Source organism: Schistocerca piceifrons, chromosome 2 (genome assembly GCF_021461385.2).
Source record: "Schistocerca piceifrons isolate TAMUIC-IGC-003096 chromosome 2, iqSchPice1.1, whole genome shotgun sequence".
Classification (NCBI taxonomy): Eukaryota; Metazoa; Arthropoda; class Insecta; order Orthoptera; family Acrididae; genus Schistocerca; species Schistocerca piceifrons.
In genome coordinates, this window is record NC_060139.1 from 1019717700 (window position 1) to 1019739885 (window position 22186).

Consider the following 22186-nt stretch of genomic DNA (forward strand, 5'->3'; position numbering starts at 1 on the left):
TGCGAGCAATATCGCACAGAGGTCGCTATTGATGGTCGAATCTGATCGGCTGAGGTCGTCTGCAAGAGACGGCATTGCAGACATTCCGTACGTACATGTCCACATCCGGAGCAGGTCCTCGGCTGACCGTCGCAAATAATTATCGCCCGGCAGCCAGCGATAGTGAGATACGAAAGTATATGGCGGTGAAATTCAATACAGACCTCTCGCACCTCGTTAAGGATAGGGTTAGTTTCGAACGTCTTCAATTTTTTTGGCCTTATGGTCGAGGACTGTGCCACAGAGTCGAAGAGGAAGGGTGACCCGATCCTCTGGACCTTCAAACACATATTTTGTATTTTGAACATTCCGTTCCAGTGTTACCATACCGAGTGTGGCAGAATCTGTAACCTTCCGTCGAGCGTCTGAGAAATTTGTCACACTCCTCATTGTCAGCGAACTTAAGATACACTGGAAACGGTAGACAAATAGATACCCAGCAGCTCTTTCGGGTCAAGTCTCATAAAAATCTGTCTACTTCGTGGGTATAGAGTCTACAGTACGTTTCGTCAAACTGCAATTTGATCCCGACTTTTCGGTACGAAAGAGCCATCGGAGTCACGAACGTAACTGTAACACGCAACACCACCGCGGTCGTGCGGTAAACAACAGACCCAGAAACGCGAAACAGAGCGGCCGGGACGTACCGCACCGCTCAAAAGCCTAAACCTGACTATCCATGCACGACTCACGGCCACACCCAAACCGCCATGTGTCGTCAACTTAGTATGTGTAGAAAACCCGTACTTGCTCATCCGCTATGTATATTCCCGTACAATGGAGACAATTTACTTCAAAGCCGCTTACCCAGTGTCGGAGGATAAATACGATACTGCAGTGCCTGTGATATTCAGAAATACGATGTAAAGTTCCTTTGGAAAAGCATGTAAACAGGCTCTTCAGCATCATATTTACGTCACTGATCATCACACTGCAGTCCGTGGGCCACATGCGGCTCGAATCGACTATTCGTGCAGCCCCAGGTGCTTACTTTTAATTGACGTTGGAGTACTGGGCCGTGAGTTAAGTAAAGTTGGCCGCTTACGTCGGGGCCAGAGTGTTATGTAGTGCGGCAACTGCGGATATTGAGGGTTACGGTTCCACCGTTTGTCTTCCAGTTTTGAAAACACACTGGCTCGCGTGACTTGTATTGATCGTCTGCTATGGAAAAAAATTGACATGGGAGTAGCGTCGGTTCATGAACGCTCATAAAGAGAAGGTCATCTTCACAAGCGGTACAGATTTATAGGTAGCGTCACAACTTTAGGGTCACTAAGGGTGTCAGCAATCTGAAACAGGGAACAGTCAAAATAAAGTGTTCCGAATGGAGCTGTCTTCTTTCAGCGCTTCAGAAGGCTATATATCGCGCGTTTACTATAGCTAGTGAATTGGGGGCCCATAACATACCACTTTATGCAAGTTATCAATTAATAAACTTGTGTAAGATACGAATTAAGAATGAGGGTGGTACATAAGCGGCCCGAGATGGGGCCCCGCAATCTGTGTACTGCCTCTTGAGCAAATAAGTTTGACGACCACTGATTTACAGCGAACTGACCGCTACGCGCAGCGACGGCAGGCGCTTCAGACTTGCGTCACTTCTGATGCCACAGAGGTTGCCTAGCGACAGGAGTTTTCTCCAGTAAGTTGCCTAGCGACACGAGTCTTCGATAGTAACGACAACGCTAGATAACGTAAGTGGATAGCGATCTTGGACACGGTTTCCTACCTTCAATTTTTTTTCGCAAAACAACCTCCACAACTCTTCGAGCTTACTTTCGTTACATACTATACAGGGTAAGCATAAAGTTTTTGTATGAACACAAAATTTTGTTTCTAAGAACTATGAGCGATACAGCTATGTGGTTTGTAGCAAATAGTAGCTTAACCGATGAAGTTTTTATGGATTTGCCTTCTTTCTTTCATTTCTTGTTGCAGAAAGCGTAATTTAAGACTGCTGCTGTCATAACGTCGTCTATGCACGAAGTATTTCGCGGTTTCGTGACACTCAGTCGCCTGTTACAGTTCAGCAACTCTTTTGAAGTGCTTGTAGTCTAGATCCGCCAGGTGTGAAGAGCCTCAAAGGAGTGTATGAAAAATGATTTACAGTGTTGGCGACGACAAGGCAAGAAGTCGGAGACCTGGAGTGAGCGATTACGCTGTTGATACCGTGAGTACAGAATTTCGAAGGAGTCCGGGGAAATCGACGCGTTGTGTTTTCAGAGAAAAGAGCATACCTCACAGCACTGGTTTTAATATTTTACACAAATGTCTGCATTTACATGTATACGAAGTGTAAATTATGCACGTTTTGCAGCCGTATCTTTGGCCCAGACGGGCTGACTTCGCTAGGTACATGCTAGAACAAATCGATGTACACAATACAAAAGTTTGTTTGTCCGATGAGACGACTTTTCACACCTCCAGGAAAGTAAACAGGGGTATCGTCCGAATCTGATGGTCGAAGAGGCGATACATTTTCGAACAGTAGACAATGGACAACCTGGAAATGAATGTGCGGTGTGGCCGTTCTGGGTTCGCTATTTTTCACTGAGTCTACCATTATGGCAAAAGTTTAACTCTACACCTTGGAACTTCACGTTGCAAATCAGTTGCGGGACTGTCAACCGTGGATACACACTTCCAGTAAGATGGTGCACGGCCACAGTGGGGGTTGTTTGTTCGCCAGTTCTTAGATGAAAGCGTTACTACAGATGGTCTGTCACAGACGGTCCAAATTCGTGACTACCATGTCCTCTACATATAACTTCGTTTTACCTTTTTCGTGGGATTATGTTAGGGGTAAAGTGTTCAGTTCACCAGTTTCTGACGTGAAACCTGCTATGGCACAAACACGAAATGTAACAGAGGCGGTGAGGGAAGTGATGTTGGCAAAGAAATGGAGAGAACGGGAGTAGCTCTTAGAAGTTCTACGGGTAAGAAACAGCGCACATATGGAAGTGTATCGACAAAAAAAAAAAAAAAAAAGCCAACCCTTTGCCCTTTGCGAGTTAAGTTACCAGTTGCAACAAACCGCATATCTATATTGGCACAGTTACTCAGAAGTAATTTTTGTTTAGGTAAAGATATTACGCTCAGCCTGTATTCCTGTTTCAGTGTGTAAACTGTTAGCAGCCGTACACGTACAGAAAGACACACACCTTGAGGTTCCTCGCCTCTATGACGGTGACGGCGAGCCGGTGCAGGTTCTCGTTGTACAGCAGTGACACCAGCAGCTCCCCGCGCTCAGACACCTGCTCTTGCGCCTCCTGTGGAACAAATGGAAACAGCGTTGGAAAAGAGTGGAACACATAAAATGACTTGATACTGAGGTAAATTCTGTATAAGTCAGTGTGGCAGGGAAATATACACCCGCTTGAAGGAACACCACGGAAGGTGGAAACTTAAAAATGGAGACGCTAGTTTTGCAGACCACCTGCTTAAGGAAGGCGATAGTTACAAGGCGAAACACAAAGTATTACATTACATCCATAAAAGAAGGAAGATAAACTGCATTGAAATTATAAAAATTAATAAACATTTGTCCATCAACCCAAGCTTAGTTCTGAAAGAACAGACACAGTTCTCTCACTCGCCACTTGTAACTGCAAACACTACTCATAATCCTATCCAGGTCATATTATAAATAACCACTCTTACTTACATGTTCCATTTCCTTTATTTCAGTTACTACAATTTCTCTTGTTGTGTTAAGAAAATTTACTTTGTATAATCACAGTTCATCACTCACCTGCTTAATATCACTACTATATCCCATTTGTTTGTAACTCTTGGTCTATTAAAGACAAGATTATTTTGTTCAGCGACATCTTTGGATATGTCACCAAAGGTTATTGTTCAGTTACGTTCTTGTGTGTAAAACTGTTGTAATTTGTCTATGGTTCATTAGTTAATGTGTCACATATTTTATTTTAGTTAAATATGCCACTTACATGGAAATAACGTCGCTTATTTTGTTCCTGTTCTAACTTAGCATTTTTATGTCTGGAGATGCAGATGCTCTGTATATGCACTAGTTTAAAATCTTTGACCCAAGAAAATTTCATTGCACCACATACTTCCGTGGAGCGACAATAAAGTAATGAGACTGTTTTCTTGTCAAGATGTTGCAACATTACAGGCCTACATACACACAATATCTTTGACCTTGGTCTACAAGCTGCATCTAGTCCAAACGGCACATCGATGCAACTGCTCAGTTGTGAGTTGTGCTGTAGTACGTTAACACGTGTTTGTGTCTCTCGTCACGGAAATGGAACCGTATAATATTGCGCAACGGTATGCCATTTCTTTTCGCATTAAATTGGGTGAAAACGCGACGACAGCTTATGGCAAGCTTCAGAAGGCTTTTGGAGAGGAGGTTATGTCAAGAGCTCAAGTTTTTCGTTGGCATAAAATGATTAGTGAAGACAGAACGAATGTTTAAGGTGAAGACCGCAGTGGATGACCATCAACCTCACAGACGGATGTCAACTTGGCCAGGCTGCCTGAACTCGTACGATCTGATCGAAGATTATCTGTAAAAGTGATTGCAGAAGAACTGAACATCAGTCGAGATACGGTTCGTCTAATAATAACTGAAGATTTTCTTGGTATGAGAAAGATTTGTACAAAAATTGGTCCCCAAAAATCTCACACCACAACAGCAATTTTTAACGTTAAAACAAATTTCAGTACTACCACAGCCAGTTTATTCACCAGCAAACAACACAAGATGTCCAAAAAGCTATGACGAGGGTCTAGGAGGATAGATATTACGGAAGATGAGTTCCAGAAACGTTACCATCAATGGCAGAAGCGCTGGAAAAAGGGTGTGCAATCAGAAGGGAACTTCTTGGAAGGAGACAACACTAAACTTGACTAAAACGATACACAACCTTTTTTTCACATCAGTCTCATTACTTTATTGTCGCACCTCATATCTTTGACCTGATGAAAACCGGTTCGTGTAACAAATAGTAAATATTGTAGAATATTACATCAGTATTGTTTGCGTTTCATTGATGATCTACGCAACATTCTATCAAGAACGGACTGAACAGTCAATCATTGCAATAAATCTCGCTGCTTACAATGCAGCACATTACAGCTGTGACAGACATTGGAACTAAGCACTTGAAGTCACTCGCCTAGTGTATCTGAGTTAGTCTAGAGTATACAGTATTTAATTTCCTTAATTAGTGTGTTTGAACATGATATTGCACAAAATTATCCAGATGTACATCAGATGAACTGCTATCAGTCGCCTACTAACAAAACATTTAATATGGCATTACTAATTTCACCAAAAATTAGAATTACAAAAGCGGTGAAACTCAAACCTAGTAAAGAAACATCGAATTAATATTTGAACGAACTTTCCTGAAATACTGTATGTTTCTAAATCCAGTAACTGCATTCAGAAGTTGATGTTGGAGTCACGCTCTACTACTGCTATATACTGCAGCCTGTATTTATTGTCGCTGTTGACTAGAAGATAGGCTTTTCAGCAGGAGAACGGAATAAGAAATATGATCCTATGACGGGGCGATCTCCATAATTTACAAACGGAGAAGGGATTATTGCTACCCAATTCCAGTCAGAGGATGTTGAGATTAAATGTCCGCTAGAGGAATGTTGTGTATGCTCCCCTATGTGCGGCCTATATGTACAAAGCTGCGAGGGGTGGTAAGTCTCCAGTGCGGCCGCCATTGTTTTGTTACCACAGGGTGTTACTTGAGATTGTATCGGTGGAAATTATTGGTGTTTCTGTCTTCCTCCATCGCACAAAAACCAAAATTACTTTCTCTTTTTTGGACTTTATGCACATATACAATGGTGTCCAAAATAAAAGCGAGAAACCACAATTTCCCCGTCCAATGTCTAACGATGTAATCATACAAAGTGTCAACAGATGTCCGTACGATCGTGCCCTGTACGGAAGATGTATTCGAGTCAACGGACAACCACACCAACGATGACATCAGGGCAGTTGTCAAACGGAACAGTGTCTGCCGGGTACTCCCACATCCACAATCGCTGTGTACACAGTCATAGACGGTGCCGTATGGCACAGAGAAGACGCCTACCAGGGTCTGCGATTGAGGGCCATGGGAAGAACGGAAGCAAGATAGTGGCAAACTGATGTGGCTCGACGACATGATGTGAATCGTTCTGTTGCTTTTTCGGATGTGGCGATAGTTTATAGAGATCTAAATTGTGTCCTGCAGACCAGGCCGGGGCCGACCACTTGCAACATCAGAAAGAGAGGACCGTTATTTCACTGTAATGGTACGACGGTACTGCCTTAGTACTGCACGGCAGCTGGCATCTGATCTCGCAGCATTCACTGGACGTATTGTAGCGAGGTAAAACGTGCAGAGGAGGCTTCGGAAGAGTGGCCTTTATTGTCAGAGACCTGCTGTATCTGTACCTCTGACGCATTTTCGCAGGAGGGAACGTGTGTAGTGGAGCCGTCAATGTGCCACCTGGAGGGTCGAACAGTGGGTCGATGTTCTTTTAACAGATGAGTCCAGATTTGGCCTCGGCAGTGATTAACGACTGATTCGCATTTGGAGGGAACGTGGAGCACGATTTCGGGTCCCAGACGTTGCGGAAAGAGGCTGATATCAAGTAGGATCTCTAATGCTGAGGGCAGAGATTGTATTGACACCTCTTCATGAAATTTTACGGGTGAGTCGGCAAGGTTTAACTGCTGCCTGGTATCGAGACGAGATCTTGGGGCCTCATATGCGGTTGTCGCAAAGTGCTGTCGGCCCAGACTTCGTATTGATGAACGATAATGCCCAACACCATATAGCATGGATAGTTGATGTTTTCCTGGAAATGGGAGATATTGCACGGATGGGGTGCCCTACTCAGTCTCCCGATTTGAATCCCATAGATCACGGATGGCAGGCACTAGGGACAAGGGTTGCATCACTTTCCAACACCCTGCGGTCAGCGCTGCAGGAAGAATGGGCTTTATTCCCTCAACATGAGATATAATTTACAGGATGCTCCGTGGTCTATCGATCCTGTATTGCTGCCAAAGTTGATCAACCCCATACTGAGTGCATTAACCAGATGCCAGAATGTACGTCCACCGTTATGCATGCCACTGTTGTTTACGTTCTGTATTCTACACTATTGGCCGTAAAAACTGCTACACCACGAGGATGACGTGCTACAGACGCGAAATTTAACCGACAGGAAGAAGATGCAGTGATATGCAAATGATTAGCTTTTCAGAGCATTCACACAAGGTTGGCGCCGTTGGCGACACCTACGGTGCATTCAAGTTATAAGGCCTCCGATTTTTTTTCTAATTAACTACTCACCCGAAATCGATGAAACTGGCGTTACTTCTCGACGTAATCGCCCTGCAGACGTACACATTTTTCACAACGCTGACGCCATGATTCCGTGGCAGCGGCGAAGGCTTCTTTAGGAGTCTGTTTTGACCACTGGAAAATCGCTGAGGCAATAGCAGCACGGCTGGTGAATGTGCGGCCACGGAGAGTGTCTTTCATTGTTGGAAAAAGCCAAAAGTCACTAGGAGCCAGGTCAGGTGAGTAGGGAGCATGAGGAATCCCTTCAAAGTTGTTATCACGAAGGAACTGTTGCGTAACGTTAGCTCGATGTGCGGGTGCGTTGTCTTGGTGAAATAGCACACGCACAGCCCTTCCCGGACGTTTTTGTTGCACTGCAGGAAGGAATTTGTTCTTCAAAACATTTTCGTAGGATGCACCTGTTACCGTAGTGCCCTTTGGAACGCAATGGGTAAGGATTACGCCCTCGCTGTCCCAGAACATGGACACCATCATTCTTTCAGCAATGGCGGTTACCCGAAATTTTTTTGGTGGCGGTGAATCTGTGTGCTTCCATTGAGCTGACTGGCACTTTGTTTCTGGATTGAAAAATGGCATCCACGTCTCATCCATTGTCACAACCGACGAAAAGAAAGTCCCATTCATGCTGTCGTTGCGCGTCAACATTGCTTGGCAACATGCCACATGGGCAGCCATGTGGTCGTCCGTCAGCATCCGTGGCACCCACCTGGATGACACTTTAGCATTTTCAGGTCGTCATGCAGGATTGTATGCACAGAACCCACAGAAATGCTAACTCTGGAGGCGATCTGTTCAACAGTCATTTGGCGATCCCCCAAAACAATTCTCTCCACTTTCTCGATCATGTCGTCAGACCGACTTGTGCGAGCCCAAGGTTGTTTCGGTTTGTTGTCACACGATGTTCTGCCTTCATTAAACTGTCGTCCCCACGAACGCACTTTCGACACATCCATAACTCCATCACCACATGTGTCCTTCAACTGTCGATGAATTTAAATTGGTTTCACACCACGCAAATTCAGAAAACGAATGATTGCACGCTTTTCAAGTTAGGGAAACGTCGCCATTTTAAGTATTTAAAACAGTTCTCATTCTCGCCGCTGGCGGTAAAATTTCATCTGCCGTACGGTGCTGCCATCTCTGGGACGTATTGACAATGAACGTGGCATCATTTTAAAACAATGCGCATGTTTCTATCTCTTTCCAGTCCGGAGAAAAAAAATCGGAGGCCTTAGAACTTGAATGCACCTCATACAACGTGCTGACACGAGGAGAGTTTCCAACCGATTTCTCAAACACAAACAACAGTTGACCGGCGTTGCCTAGTGAAACGCTGTTGTGATGTGTAAGGAGGAGAAATGCGTACCATTACGTTTCCGACTTTGATAAAGATCGGTCGGCGAGACCCAATGATTGTTAGCAGGATGGTAATACGGAACGCCGTGCTGGATCCCAACGGCCTCTTGTAACTAGTAGTCGAGATGACAGGCATCTTATTCTCAAGTCTGTAACGGATCGTGCAGCCACGTCTCTATCCCAGAGTCAACAGATAGGGACGTTTGCAATACAACAACCATCTGCAAGAACAGTTCGACGACGTTTGCAGCAGCATGAACTATCAACTAGGAGACCATGCCTACGATTACCCTTGACGCTGCATCATAGACAGGAGCGCCTCCGATGGTGTATTCAACGAAGAACCTGGGTGCACGAATGGCGAAACGTCATTTCTTCGGATGAATCCAAGTTCTGTTTACAGCATCATGTGGTCGCATCTGTGTTTGACGACATCGCGGTGAACGCACATTGGAAGCGTGTAATCGTCGTCGCGATACTGGCTTATCACCCGGCTTGATGGTATGGGGTGCCATTGGTTACACGTCTCGGTCACCTCTTGTTCGCATTGACGCCACTTTGAACAGTGGACGTTACATTTCAGATGTGTTACGACCCGTGGCTGTACCATTCATTCGACCCCTGCGAAACCCTACGTTTCAGCAGGATAATGCACGACCGCATGTTGCAGGTCCTGTACGGGCCTTGCTGGATACAGAAAATGTTCGACTGCTGCCCTGGCCAGCACATTCTCCAGATCTCTCACCAATTGAAAACGTCTGGTCAATGGTGGCCGAGCAACTGGCTCGTCACAATACGCCAGTCACTACTCTTGATGAACTGTGGTATCGCGTTAAAGCTGCATGGGCAGCTGTACCTGTACTCGCCACCCAAGCTCTGTTTGACTCAATACCCAGGCGTATCAAGGCCGTTATTGCGGCCAGAGGTGGTTGTTCTGGGTACTGATTTCTCAGGATCTATGCACCCAAATTGCGTGAAAATGTAATCACATGTCAGTTCTAGTATAACACATTTTTCCAGTGAATCCCCGTTCATCATCTGCATTTCTTCTTGGTGTAGCAATTTTAATTGCTTTAGTGTATATACTGTTTATATACAGCTATCATCTGTTTATACTGTTTTGTGGCAAAACAAACGCAATTATGTGACATTTCGGTTTGTTGCTTCAATTTTGGACGCCAGTGTATTTGGCATCAGAGCAGGGGAGAAACGGTAGGAAACCGGTAGGTAGGATGAGTTTCACCAAGCGTTTGTTGTTGGGTCGATGCCACATTGTGCTGGTGCAGACCGCAGTGCGGTCGATAAGCTCTAACGGGACTCAGTGGTCGCCGTGTGAATGGTCGGCGAGACGCACCTTCTCGAGGTCCATGTTGAAGAGGCGCTGCTCGCCGCCGGTGCCCAGCTCGCGCAGGGGCAGCGACACGTGGCCGATCACGTTGCGTCGCTTGGCGCGGCCCGCGTCCAGCACGGTCAGCTTCAGGATGTGGTCGGACACGTTCTTGGACGGCACCTGCGGACACGCCCACATGACTCTCGATTAGCTGGCCAGTCGAGTGGTAATCGTGAAGAACACTGTAGCCTGCTATAGTGTTTAAGACTCATTAACCACTCTAAAAAAAAAAACAATATTAATAAAAATGATGCAGCGCGAAGGAATTATCCAAATGGGATGGAAATCGATAGATGTGATGTACAGGGCTATTACAAATGATTGAAGCGATTTCATAAATTCACTGTAGCTCATTGACATATGGTCACGACACTCTACAGATACGTAGAAAAACTCATAACGTTTTGTTCGGCTGAAGCCGCACTTCAGGTTTCTGCCGCCAGAGCGCTCGAGAGCGCAGTGAGACAAAACGGCGACAGGAGCCGAGAAAGCGTATGTCGTGCTTGAAATGCACTCACATCAGTCAGTCATAACAGTGCAACGACACTTCAGGACGAAGTTCAACAAAGATCCACCAACTGCTAACTCCATTCGGCGATGCTATGCGCAGTTTAAAGCTTCTGGATGCCTCTGTAAGGGGAAATCAACGGGTCGGCCTGCAGTGAGCGAAGAAACCGTTGAACGCCTGCGGGCAAGTTTCACGCATAGTGATGTGAAAGATTCAGTGTTTAAACCTCCTCTACCAAGAAACGTGCCAGAACTGCGAGCTCGCATCAACAATGCTTTCGAACTCATTGATGGGGACATGCTGCGCCGAGTGTGGGTGGAACTTGATTATCGGCTTGATGTCTGCCGAATCACTAAAGGGGCACATATCGAACATTTGTGAATGCGGAAAAAACTTTTTGAGTTTTTGTATGTGTGTGCAAAGCATTGTGAAAATATCTCAAATAAAAAAGTTATTGTAGAGCTGTGAAATCGCTTCAATCATTTGTAATAACCCTGTACATTCACAGATGAACAAATCATTGTAAAAACAGAAAATAGGCGAAGTGAAAGGAGCTCACAGAATGTCTACGATAGATTCTTTTAGCGAATTTGAAAGCAGTATTTTACCTTCCAGATTCTAAAAATAGCCACAAAATATTTTGGTCGTACGTAAAACTCATGAACAATACAAATAATTCAGTATCTTTTCTTGCTGACAGAACTGGTAATGTAACGGATAATAATAAACAGAAGGCCGAAATTCGAAACCTAGCTTTCAAAAACTCGTTTACGGTAGAGGACTGCAACACCATTCCCACTTTCAATTATCGAACTAACGCATGGATGGCTGACATAGTATTTAGTGTATCTGGGATTGTAAAACAGTTACGATCCTTGGACGCCAGGAAGGCATCTGGCCTAGACGGTATTCCCGTAAGATTTTATGTTGACTATGCTACAAATATAGCACCGTTCTTATCCATCATCTATCAGAGATCGTTGGAACAGCGGAAAGTTCCACGGGGCTGGAAGAAGGCCCAGGTGATAGCCATCTATAAAAAGGGTAGGAAATCGGATGCACATAATTACCGGCCAATTGCACTAACATCGATCTGTTGTAGAATCGTGGAACATATTTTGTGTTCAGACATAATGACCTTTCTAGACTCTGAGAAGCTCATATGCAGAAACCAGCACGGTTTTAGGAGACAGCGGTCATGCAAGACACAGCTGGCCCTCTTAAAGTGCATGATATACAACAGGCTCTAGATACCCATTACTCCAGGTGGCTTGTTTGAGTCCAGCTACAGCCCCTCTCTCAAACATTGACATCTGCGTATGTTATTTACGCACCTGATTGCTAGGTATAGTTACTGTCCAACTGAGTACACACGCCGGCCGCGGTGGTCTAGCGGTTCTAGGCGCGCAGTCCGGAACCGCGCGACTGCTCCGGTCGCAGGTTCGAATCCTGCCTCGGGCATGGATGTTTGTGCTGTTCTTAGGTTAGTTAGGTTTAAGTAGTTCTAAGTTCTAGGGGACTGATGACCACAGATGTTAAGTCCCATAGTGCTCAGAGCCAATTGAACCATTTGAACTGAGTACAAGGAATGAAGTTCGCGGAGACGTTATGCCCTGCTATCGGTATGTTTCCTGTGTACTATCCTTGCCAGCTGCGTGGCAAAACTGTGCTGTAGCAGCACATATCCATCCATCGGTCGCCAAAGTTATAATTTCGCATTTTCCGTCGATACCTGTATGAATATCAATTGTGACCAAATTGCGTAACTCATTCGTGGTACGGTGTAATAATTCACTTATGGTTTTGTGATGGGTGAGGTTACTAGTCTTTAATCTGAAGATACTGGTAAGCTACGTATTGGTCATTCTTCGGATGAAGTGGGAGTGTGGGTACCCAGCTCCTTTGGACGCGAGGTGAATATCTGCCTGGATAATGGTCACCGGCGAATATTGTGTCGCGTCCTTGGGAAGAGGCAAGGCAGGGCCAACTTCGCATTCTGGTGTAGTTCGTCTGGGGAGCTTGGACACAGAAAACTGAAAATATCCATGGCAATATTTGCTACGAAGCGTTTTCGGCCTCTAGTACTGTTTTGGAACGACAGGGACTGCGGGATTTGCTAGCAATAGTGTAGATCTTCAGTGGTCCCTTTGAATGCTCTGAGGGAACATTCAAATGTTACGTCGTGTACTGCTTGTTGCCCTTCGCCACAGTCACACTCAGGGGAGCACTTTCTTCCCCTTTGGTGTGGGTATGTTCTGAATATGTCACCGTCAGTTCTGATCCGATTCAGTACGCACCATTTTCGTCAGAGCAGAGGAAAATCTGCTGGTCACTTCCTGGGAGACCCTATGGGGTTGTAGTGCGTCAGGGAAAATTACTCCTGACGGTGATCGTTCTAGGCTTCTTAAATGTTAACATTACTGTCCTCCAGGTTTATTGCTGTGAGCCATGATGGTTTTCTTCCCTGCAGTCGGTGGGATTCTAATGATCAGATTTCTGAATGAATCTGGGTTGTTTTTTATGTTTGTACATACGTTCAGCAATGACTGTGATCTTCTCGTGGATGGTGATGGAATGTTGCTAAGGACCGGTAGCCAGTACGAGTTTGTCGGACTAATACACCCCGTAACGAGGTGCATTGCTTGACTGAGCTGTGTGTGTCAATTATTTTAGCCAGTTGCAATGGCATTACTCTGCAACTGATAATGCATTGCATGTCACTTTAGACATTAACCAGCCAGGATTTATGTAAGAAATAAGGAACATCCAAAGAAGAGCGGCGCATTTCGTTACAGGTTCATTTAGCAACTTGGGAACCGTCGCTGAGATGTTCATCCAAATTCACTGGCACACACTACAAGGGGGCCGTTGTCCATCGAGGAGGAGCACTTGCAACCATTGTACTTAGTTGTTTGTTGAATAATTTCCGATCTCTGTCTTACCCCATACTTTTTTTCCTCTACAGTTATCTCAAGGAAGTTATTTCTTGAGGTGCTGACACGTGTCATATATACTACCCCTTCTTATTGTTAATGTCTTCCACTCCTATACGATCCATCGGAGAAGCTCTCGTTTCTTATCTTACCTGTCAAGGTAATTTTAATCATAGCACCCAGTCTCAAACAATTCAATTCTTTTCTTTTCCGGTTTGCAGTATTCCATAATTCACTAGCACATTATGTTATGCTCTAAACGTACATTCTCAGAAATATCTTACTCAAATGAATTTCTGTATTTGATACTAGAAGCTTGCTCTTGCAAATGTTAGTCACCGTTTTATGGCTTCATCCTCCATGTGTTGCTATGCTTCCAAGGTACCTGAATACTTTCGTCTATCTCGCGGTCATCAGTTTTATCGCAGGTATCATTCCTGCTACTCCTTATTACTTTCGCCTTTCTTCGGTCTTCCCTCAGTCCATTTCCTGCACTCATTCGACGTTTCGATCCCTTGATCATAAATCCTGCACTTCCTCCTCACTGAAGATAGGAATGTCCTCAGCGAATCTTAGTAGTGTTTCATCCTGAATTTTAATCCCATTCTGAAATATTTCTTTTATTTCCGTCATTGCTTCTTCGATGTGTAGTCTCAACATTAGGGGCCTGCTCGTGCAGGTACAGTGTGCACTTAGGTATCCAACTTGCTAACACGCTGCACGAGTCTTTAGTCAGTAGTCAAAAACAACCCGTACGCAGAATCGTTGCAATTTAATATACGGTAGGACATCCTTCTGCAAATGTCGTGGGACATGCTTCTGCAAACCAATGCGCACGGAGAGTACGCCTATGAAAACACTGGAATCAGCGTTTATTGTCCACTTTTCATCCTAATTTGTAAAATAGTTTCGTCTCCAGCCAAGAATAACAGCATTTCTTAAACGGGCGTCTCAAGAGTCAAGTTTTGCGCTCCAATTGTTTCCAGCCCTAGTTCGGAAAGTGTGGTCATAACGTTAAGCACAGGAAAAATGTTCCTATAGGAGAAGCAGAAAAGAGGCGAAAATGCTCCTTTTTAAAGTTCAAATGGCTCTGAGCACTATGGGACTTAACATCTATGGTCATCAGTCCCCTAGAACTTAGAACTACTTAAACCTAACTAACCTAAGGACATCACACAACACCCAGCCATCACGAGGCAGAGAAAATCCCTGACCCCGCCGGGAATCGAACCCGGGAACCCGGTCGTGGGAAGCGAGAACGCTACCGCACGACCACGAGATGCGGGCGCTCCTTTTTAACAGATGCTGTCTGAAATGTGGGGTACCAGTTGCCTCATTTCACTGTCTTCAGCATCTTTATAAATTTTCCCAATAATCTTAGCACGACACTAGTCCATCGCTGTAAGTAGGTCATCCCATCGACTCCCACTTCCCCATCCTCATTCAGCCCAACTCATTACCTGTGCCTCTCCGTTATTATCTTCTGTTTCACAGCCACTGTCTCTTTCATTCTGTCCTACTACTACTGTCTTCTCTCAGTGTCACTGTCTCACTCTTGTTCTTTCTTACTACTGCTATTTCATCCATCCCTTCACACTGCTGCTGTCTCTTCTCTCTGCCACTACCTCTCTTTTCTTCGTTGTCACTGTCATAGACTTTGTCTCTCGCTGTCACTTGCTCTCGCCCAGTACCAATTTCTTCCTTCTCTTTATTCCTCTTCCAATCTTACTGTCTCCGTCCCATTTCTTCTGGCACTGTTTGTCGCTGTCAGCTGTATTCCACTACCACTGTGTCCTTCTCTTTATCTCACACTTCCACTGCCTCCTTCACTCTTTCTGTACCACAACGACTGTCACTATTTATTACTTTTCCGTCTCTTTTCCATTGACACTCTGTTACAGCAAAAAAAAAAAAAAAATGCAAATACATACATTTTGGAAAATTTTTTAAGGTGCTGAGGAAGGTCGGATTAGACAACTGGGAGCCCACTTCTCAGGCACCATATTCGTGGGCTATAGGAGCATTTTTCCGCTGGTTTCTTTCTTTTTCTTGCTGCAGCAGTGTATGTTACTCGTATGAAAAAAAATTCATTCATCAGTAAAATTTTGATAGATTACTTACATCAAATTGAAACAAATGAAAACTAATATTGCACCTCAGTCATAATTCTAGACCCATAAAAATGTTGCATGTGCTTCAGTACTAAAACATGGCAACCCAGGTTCAATCCTAGAGATAACGGAGACACTATGAAGCATATTTCTCCGTCTAATGTCGCTGTATGAACTATATTTCCACCTCACTCCGGGTCTGACGTACATATTTTATGTTTATGACTTCAAACTTCTGTGTTCCGGAAACAGATAAAGATGACATGAAATTTTGCAAGGTTGTCCATCGGGATATTAGGAGTACATCGTAACACAAAATTGTTAACACTTTCGTGACCACCCGCTAAAAGAATTTCCTGTTGGTTTCTGTATCAGGATCATCGGATGATGATTGTTTGCTGATTTTTCTGATGTTCTGGCGAAACGGCAGGAAAAGAAGTGTCAGTCGAAGAACCCCAGTCAGAAGCGAACTGGCTACATTGTACAAATTAAAATCATTTGCTGTGCATAGCCTTCTTGGAATCCGCGGCTCAGATTTGGTACCCAAAAACCATATTTTTGGGGTTTTTCTCGGAAACGGGAGGACTGCACTTCTAGATAAATGCCTAGATACAGTGACAAAATTCGAGGAATTTCCTACCGACGGCAAAAAAGATGGCAAGAAACGCTTATTTTGGGTGTTCTCAGGAGCCACCCATGAAATAAATGGTGCCTCCATAAGGTTCTTAAGGTGCACCGTAGACGTCATCTAATGACAAGGAAGCAGCCGCTTAGCTCCATTCGCTGGGGGAAATGTGCAACATTCAAACTTTGAGTCTTTACTATACGACAGTAAAAATATTACGACCCTTCTGTTGGGTATACAAATGGTCCCTAGCCCAAGGGCTACCCCAAACACTCGATCGTTCCCTTATATTACCAACAGAATCCGAGGTATGATTCCCGGAAGAAACCCCTTTCATGCTCGGCGTTCTGGAACACATCGGTAGCGTATGCTGTCGGATGCGTACCTATTGTTTCTTCTGCAGGAGTCACGAATTCTGTTCCGTCTTTCTTTGATAGGAAAGATCAAGATTAAATTCACGTCTTGCAGTCGATGAATTTGAAAACCACAGGTCTCTACTGGAATTACACCTGTTTTTGAGGCTTGCAATTGGTCATTGGTCACCTCCCCTTTCTCGTGGTTTCGGGCAGCTGTAAGGGAAGCCAATTCAGATGCTATTGCTACGTAAGCGACGATCAATGTTTGCACTAATGTTGACGTCGTAGACGGTGCGACCGCAGTTACCGCTTTGGTAATAAAAGGCAATAATTATTGAACTATATGGAAAAAACATCAAATTAGTATAAACTACGGCGCGCGCAAACACTTTATTTAACACGTAAACGTCACTACAGATATTCCGATTTAGGTCATGACATGTTCGATATGCCTGCCATCATTGGCGATGAAGTGGAGCAGACGAATAGCGAAACTCTGCATGACCGCTGAAGTGTCGATGATCTACCGAGTGGCTGTTTTCAGCTCATCGAAGGTTTTGGGGTTATTGCTGTACTGTCGTTAATACAGCCCCACAGAAAGGAGTCGCATGTGTTCAGATCCGGAGAACATGGCAGCCAATTGAGGCCTCTGTATACCCTAGATCCAGAATGCGGCTCCTTAAGTCCCTCCCCCCCCCCCCCCCAACCCCACCGCACCCCACCCCTTGCTTTGATGGGGTCGAGCTCGTCTTGCATGAATCACATACTGTCGAAATCAGGGTCACTTTGGATAATCTGGATGAAATCATCTTCCAAAACATTCACGCAGCGTTCGGTAGTCACCGTGCCACCAAGGAATATCGCACCGATTATTCCGCGAATGGACACAGCACACCACACAGTCACCCGTTGAGGATGGAGAGACTTCTTGATTGCGAAATGCGGATTCTCAGTCCCCCAAACGAGCCAATTTTGCTTACTGACGAACGCATCCAAAGGAAAGTGGGCTTCGTATCTAAACCAAACCATACATATAATACTAATTCCCATCGTGCCTCACGGCCAACCGTGCAGTTTGAACACCCTAACGCAAACCGTTCAGAAGTTATGATGATTTTATTTCATATAGTTCAATAATTGTCACTCTGTGCGTGAGTCTCCCAATAATGCCTCAGCGCAGTTAAATCTCCGTCGCTGCTGGCACGCCTGATGACAGGTCAGTGTCCAGAGCATCTACCCGCTGTCTCCCACTGCTGCTGAGGAATGGTCTCTACGACACTGCCTACGTAGATCTCACGAAAAGTCCACAAAGATCAAATTTAAAGCGGAACGGTCACCTGTCAACAAAAAATTCCCATGCACCATTCGCAATTGATACTGGAAAAAGTGGAGGGGGTGGAGGGGCAATGGTATAAAAAGTACCCACCGGCGCATACCATGAAGTGAGCTGCGAGGTATAAACGTAGATGCAGAGCGGACAAATCCTGGTGAAAGCCATGGACAGGAGGCGTCGAAGTGGCGAGCTGTCGTGATGAGGGAAGGGCGGGGGGGGGGGGGGGGGCTTGCTCCCCACTGTGTGGAGGCCGCGCCTAACTTAGTTTCGCGGACGTCGGACGCGCTATTCTTGCCGAAGTAACGCAGTTACTGTCATGGGACAGCTGGACTCTGGAGCAGGCAGGTCGCGTGTGTGTGTTCTCACTGACGCTACCCTGAGCCCGCTCACTTACACATGCGCGTCAGTGCTGGTTTGTACAGGTTCTGGCTAAGTGAGAAATACTCATACGTCTTTCTCGTCTACCGAGCATAAATAACATGTGGCCGCTATAGCACCTAATAGAAATTCTAGTGGGATGGATGCAGTATAACTGCTTCTATCTGTGGCCAAACAACAGACTTATTCAGAAATTACGAAACGTAATGTACACTGCTAGTCTTTAAAACAGGTACATTATAAAGAATAGAGAATAGCGAATACTGTATAATAAGGAGAATAAGTAACTATATTCGTATGACTTGAGGGTGTATAGGGTGCGAAATTTAGTGCACAAAGCTGCCACCACCAGCACTGACAATGGCTCTAATTCAGATGGCCATCGAGTCTAATTTGTTTTGTGTGACAGACACGAATACACAATTCCATCTTACGTCAAGTCTGTGCCAGCGCTGATCATTTGCAGTGGCTGGGGAATGATGGCCAGGAAAACAGTTAAAAACAGTTTGTATCGAGGTAAGTCAAGACAGCATTGGCAACATTCGCTCTTCTGTTATTTTGTTGGATCATATCATCAGGGAGGCTCCGAAGATATTGCACATCCGAAAGCCTTGATAGGTCAGAAATATAGTTGCTGCTGTCCAAATTGTCGGTTATGCGAACTAGATGTGGTCGTACTGCGTACCCAACGGCACCGCATACTAACATACCGACAATGACGAATACAAGTTGGCAACGTTCTTTCACAGCGGTCTCCACATATCGATACGTACGTAGTGGTGCTTTAAACTGAACTGCGAATGGAAAAACGACGTCGTGTCACTCTTGCGTCCACTGGTCCCATAGCGCGCGTTCTGTCCACAAACAAGCTCATTTCCTGCCTCAACGTTCCTGACTTAATCTTCAATCCTGCTCGTCCGAGCGTACTTTGCCCTGCTCAGTCCACAGGTTCCATATCCTTAAGACTTACATGGCATACCGAATGATGCGAGCAGCAGTATCGCAGAACGTTAAGCTGAAGCCTCCATACATCACGAGCCCTTCGCTGACGAATTCCCACAAGTGTTGGTAGACTTTTTATCATTCTCTCACAAAGCATAACATTATCTTCTCACAACCAAAATTCAAATACGGTTACTGAATGAGAAACCAAATGAGTAATCTTTCTTTCTATACAAAATGTAAATGGCGTCACACCTAGCTGCACTGAATCGTTAATCATTTACATTCCCAAGAACCTAGTGCACATCACATCAGTTAGATGTTTATTCATGTCTCCGCATACCTTCTAGTGTTTTAAGGACCAACAGTGCTAATAACATTGTAACTATGGGTTGTGTATGTAGAGGGCAAACAGTTTCACTCTTACACCCACATTATACCACTTAATTCATGTTTTACGGAAGCGAAATCAGGATTTTGTTGCGCTTGTATGGATTACAGTATTCATTGTCGTTAGATGCACACTCGAATACGTAGATTACAAGCGAATAAGGTGATAATTTTGACGTGTAAGTAATTTTACAGTTACATAGTGGTTATTATTAACTTGTACCAATTTTTATCCTTTTACATAAACTTACATCACTAGCGTTGTATGGAATAATCTCTCGTACATGCTGACAGAAAATGACAAAGCATTTATACACTTAAGAGCCAAAGAAACTGATATACGCACGTGTATTCAAGTACAGAGGTATGTAAAGAGGCAGTATATGGCGCTGCGGTAGGCAACGGCTATATAAGACGACAAGTGTCTGGCGCAGTTGTTAGATCAGCTATTGCTGCTACATTGGAGGTTTTTCAAGATTTAATTAGGGTTGAACGTGGCCTCATGGTCGGCGCACCAGCGATGAAACACAGCATCTCCGAGGTAGCGATGGAGTGTGGATTTTCACGTACGACAATTTCATGAGTGAACCGTGAGTATCTGGAATCCGGTAAAGCATGAAATCTCCAACATCGCTGCGGCCGAAATAAAATCGTGCAAGAACGGGACCAACGACGACTGAAGAGAATCGTCCAACGTGACAGAAGCGCAACTCTTCCGCAAATTCATCTTGAGTATTAATAACAGCTTCAGCTGTATTACTGGATCACAACCGGTTTCGTGACACTAAAAGCCACATCTTCAGGTGAACATATGATTATAACATCATTTGTTCACCTGAAGATGTAACTTTTAGTGCCACGAAACCAGTTGTGTCATAGCTGTAACTATCCCCCCTAAAAGGTTGTATGCTTCCGCAAATAGCTGCAAATTTTAATGCTGGGCCATCAACAACTGTCAGCGTGCGGATCATTCAACGAAACATCATCGATATGGGCTTTCGGAGCCGAAGACCCAGTCGTGTAGCCTTGATGACTGCACGACATAAATCATTACGCCTCGCCTGGCCCTGTCAACACCGACATTGGCCTGTTGATGACGGGAAACGTGTTACATGGTCGGACGAGTCTCATTTCACATTGTATCGAGCGGATGGACGTTTACGGGTATGGATACAACCTAACAAATCCATGGATACTGAATTTCAACAGGGGACTATAGAGCTGCGGGAGGCTCTGTCATGGTGTGAGGTTCAAATGGCTCTGAGCACTATGGGACTTAACATATGAGGTTTTCAGTCCCCTATAACTTAGAACTAGTTAAACCAAACTTAGTTAAACCTAACTAACCTAAGGACATCACACACATCCATGACCGAGGCAGGATTCGAATCTGCTACCGTAGCGGTCGCGCGGTTCAGATTGAAGCGCCTAGAACCGCTTGGCCACACCGGCCGGCAATGGTGTGAGGCGTGTATAGTTGGAGTGATATGAGACCCCTGATACATCTAAATACGACTCTGACAGGTGACATGTACGTAAGCATCCTGTCTGATCACCTGCATCCAGTCATGTCCATTGTGCATTCCGACGGATTTGGACAATCCCAGCAGGACAATGCGACACCCCACACGCCCAGAATTGCTACAGAGCGGCTCCACGCTTCTGGGTCCAAACACTTCCGCTGTTCACCAAATTCCCCAGACATGTATATGATTGAGCATATCTGGAATGCCTTGCAACGTGCTGCTCAGAAGAGGTCTCCACCCTCTCATACTCTTAAGGATATATGGACAGCCCTGCAGGATTCATGGTATCAGTTCCCTCCAGAACTACTGTAGACGTTAGTCGAGTCGATGCCATGTCGTGCTGGAGGACTTCTGCGTGCTCGCGGGTCGCTACACGATATTAGGCAGGTGTACCAGTTTCTTTGGCTCTCCAGTGTATTATGAAAGTGGTGAGTAAAATTATTTTTGCTGATCGTGACCATTATACATATTACAATGTATAGTAGCCCCAGAAAAGACTTGGAGTGTTACAGTCCCATGAATATGCTCCATAATAACATTTTTGTGCCGGCCGGGGTGGCCGAGCGGTTCTAGGTTCAACAATATGGAACCGCGCGACCGCTACGGTCGCAGATTCGAATCCTGCTTCTGGCATCGATGTGTGTGATGTCCTTGGGTTAATTAGGTTTAAGTAGTTCTAAGTTGTAGAGGACTGATGACCTCAGAAGTTCCATAGTTCTCAGAGCCATTTGAACCATTTTTGAACATTTTTGCCAAGGAACAGTAAAATGCAGCCCTAAAACGCAGGTCAGGTATGAGCAGAATTACAGCGACACAGAATGGGGACCTTTTTAGTACCATAAAAAAGTCATTAACATGCTGCCACTAGATAGAAATCACGAAACACAAAAATAAAATTTAGGACCCAGTCATAAGTAAGCAAATAGATTTCCGATTCTAGTCGACAG

General features: G+C 44.9%; 1 protein-coding gene across 1 annotated transcript in view; it reads right to left on the reverse strand.

Moving 5' to 3' along the window:
- The window catches only part of LOC124776082 (synaptotagmin-15-like), a 109416-nt gene that overhangs the window by 16554 nt on the left and 70676 nt on the right, over nucleotides 1-22186 (reverse strand). The window contains exons 5-6 of the mRNA XM_047250925.1: nucleotides 10102-10257; nucleotides 3201-3308 (exon numbers count right to left, since the gene is read on the reverse strand). Coding sequence (XP_047106881.1) covers nucleotides 3201-3308; nucleotides 10102-10257 — 264 coding nt within the window. The remainder of the gene's footprint in view (nucleotides 1-3200; nucleotides 3309-10101; nucleotides 10258-22186) is intronic.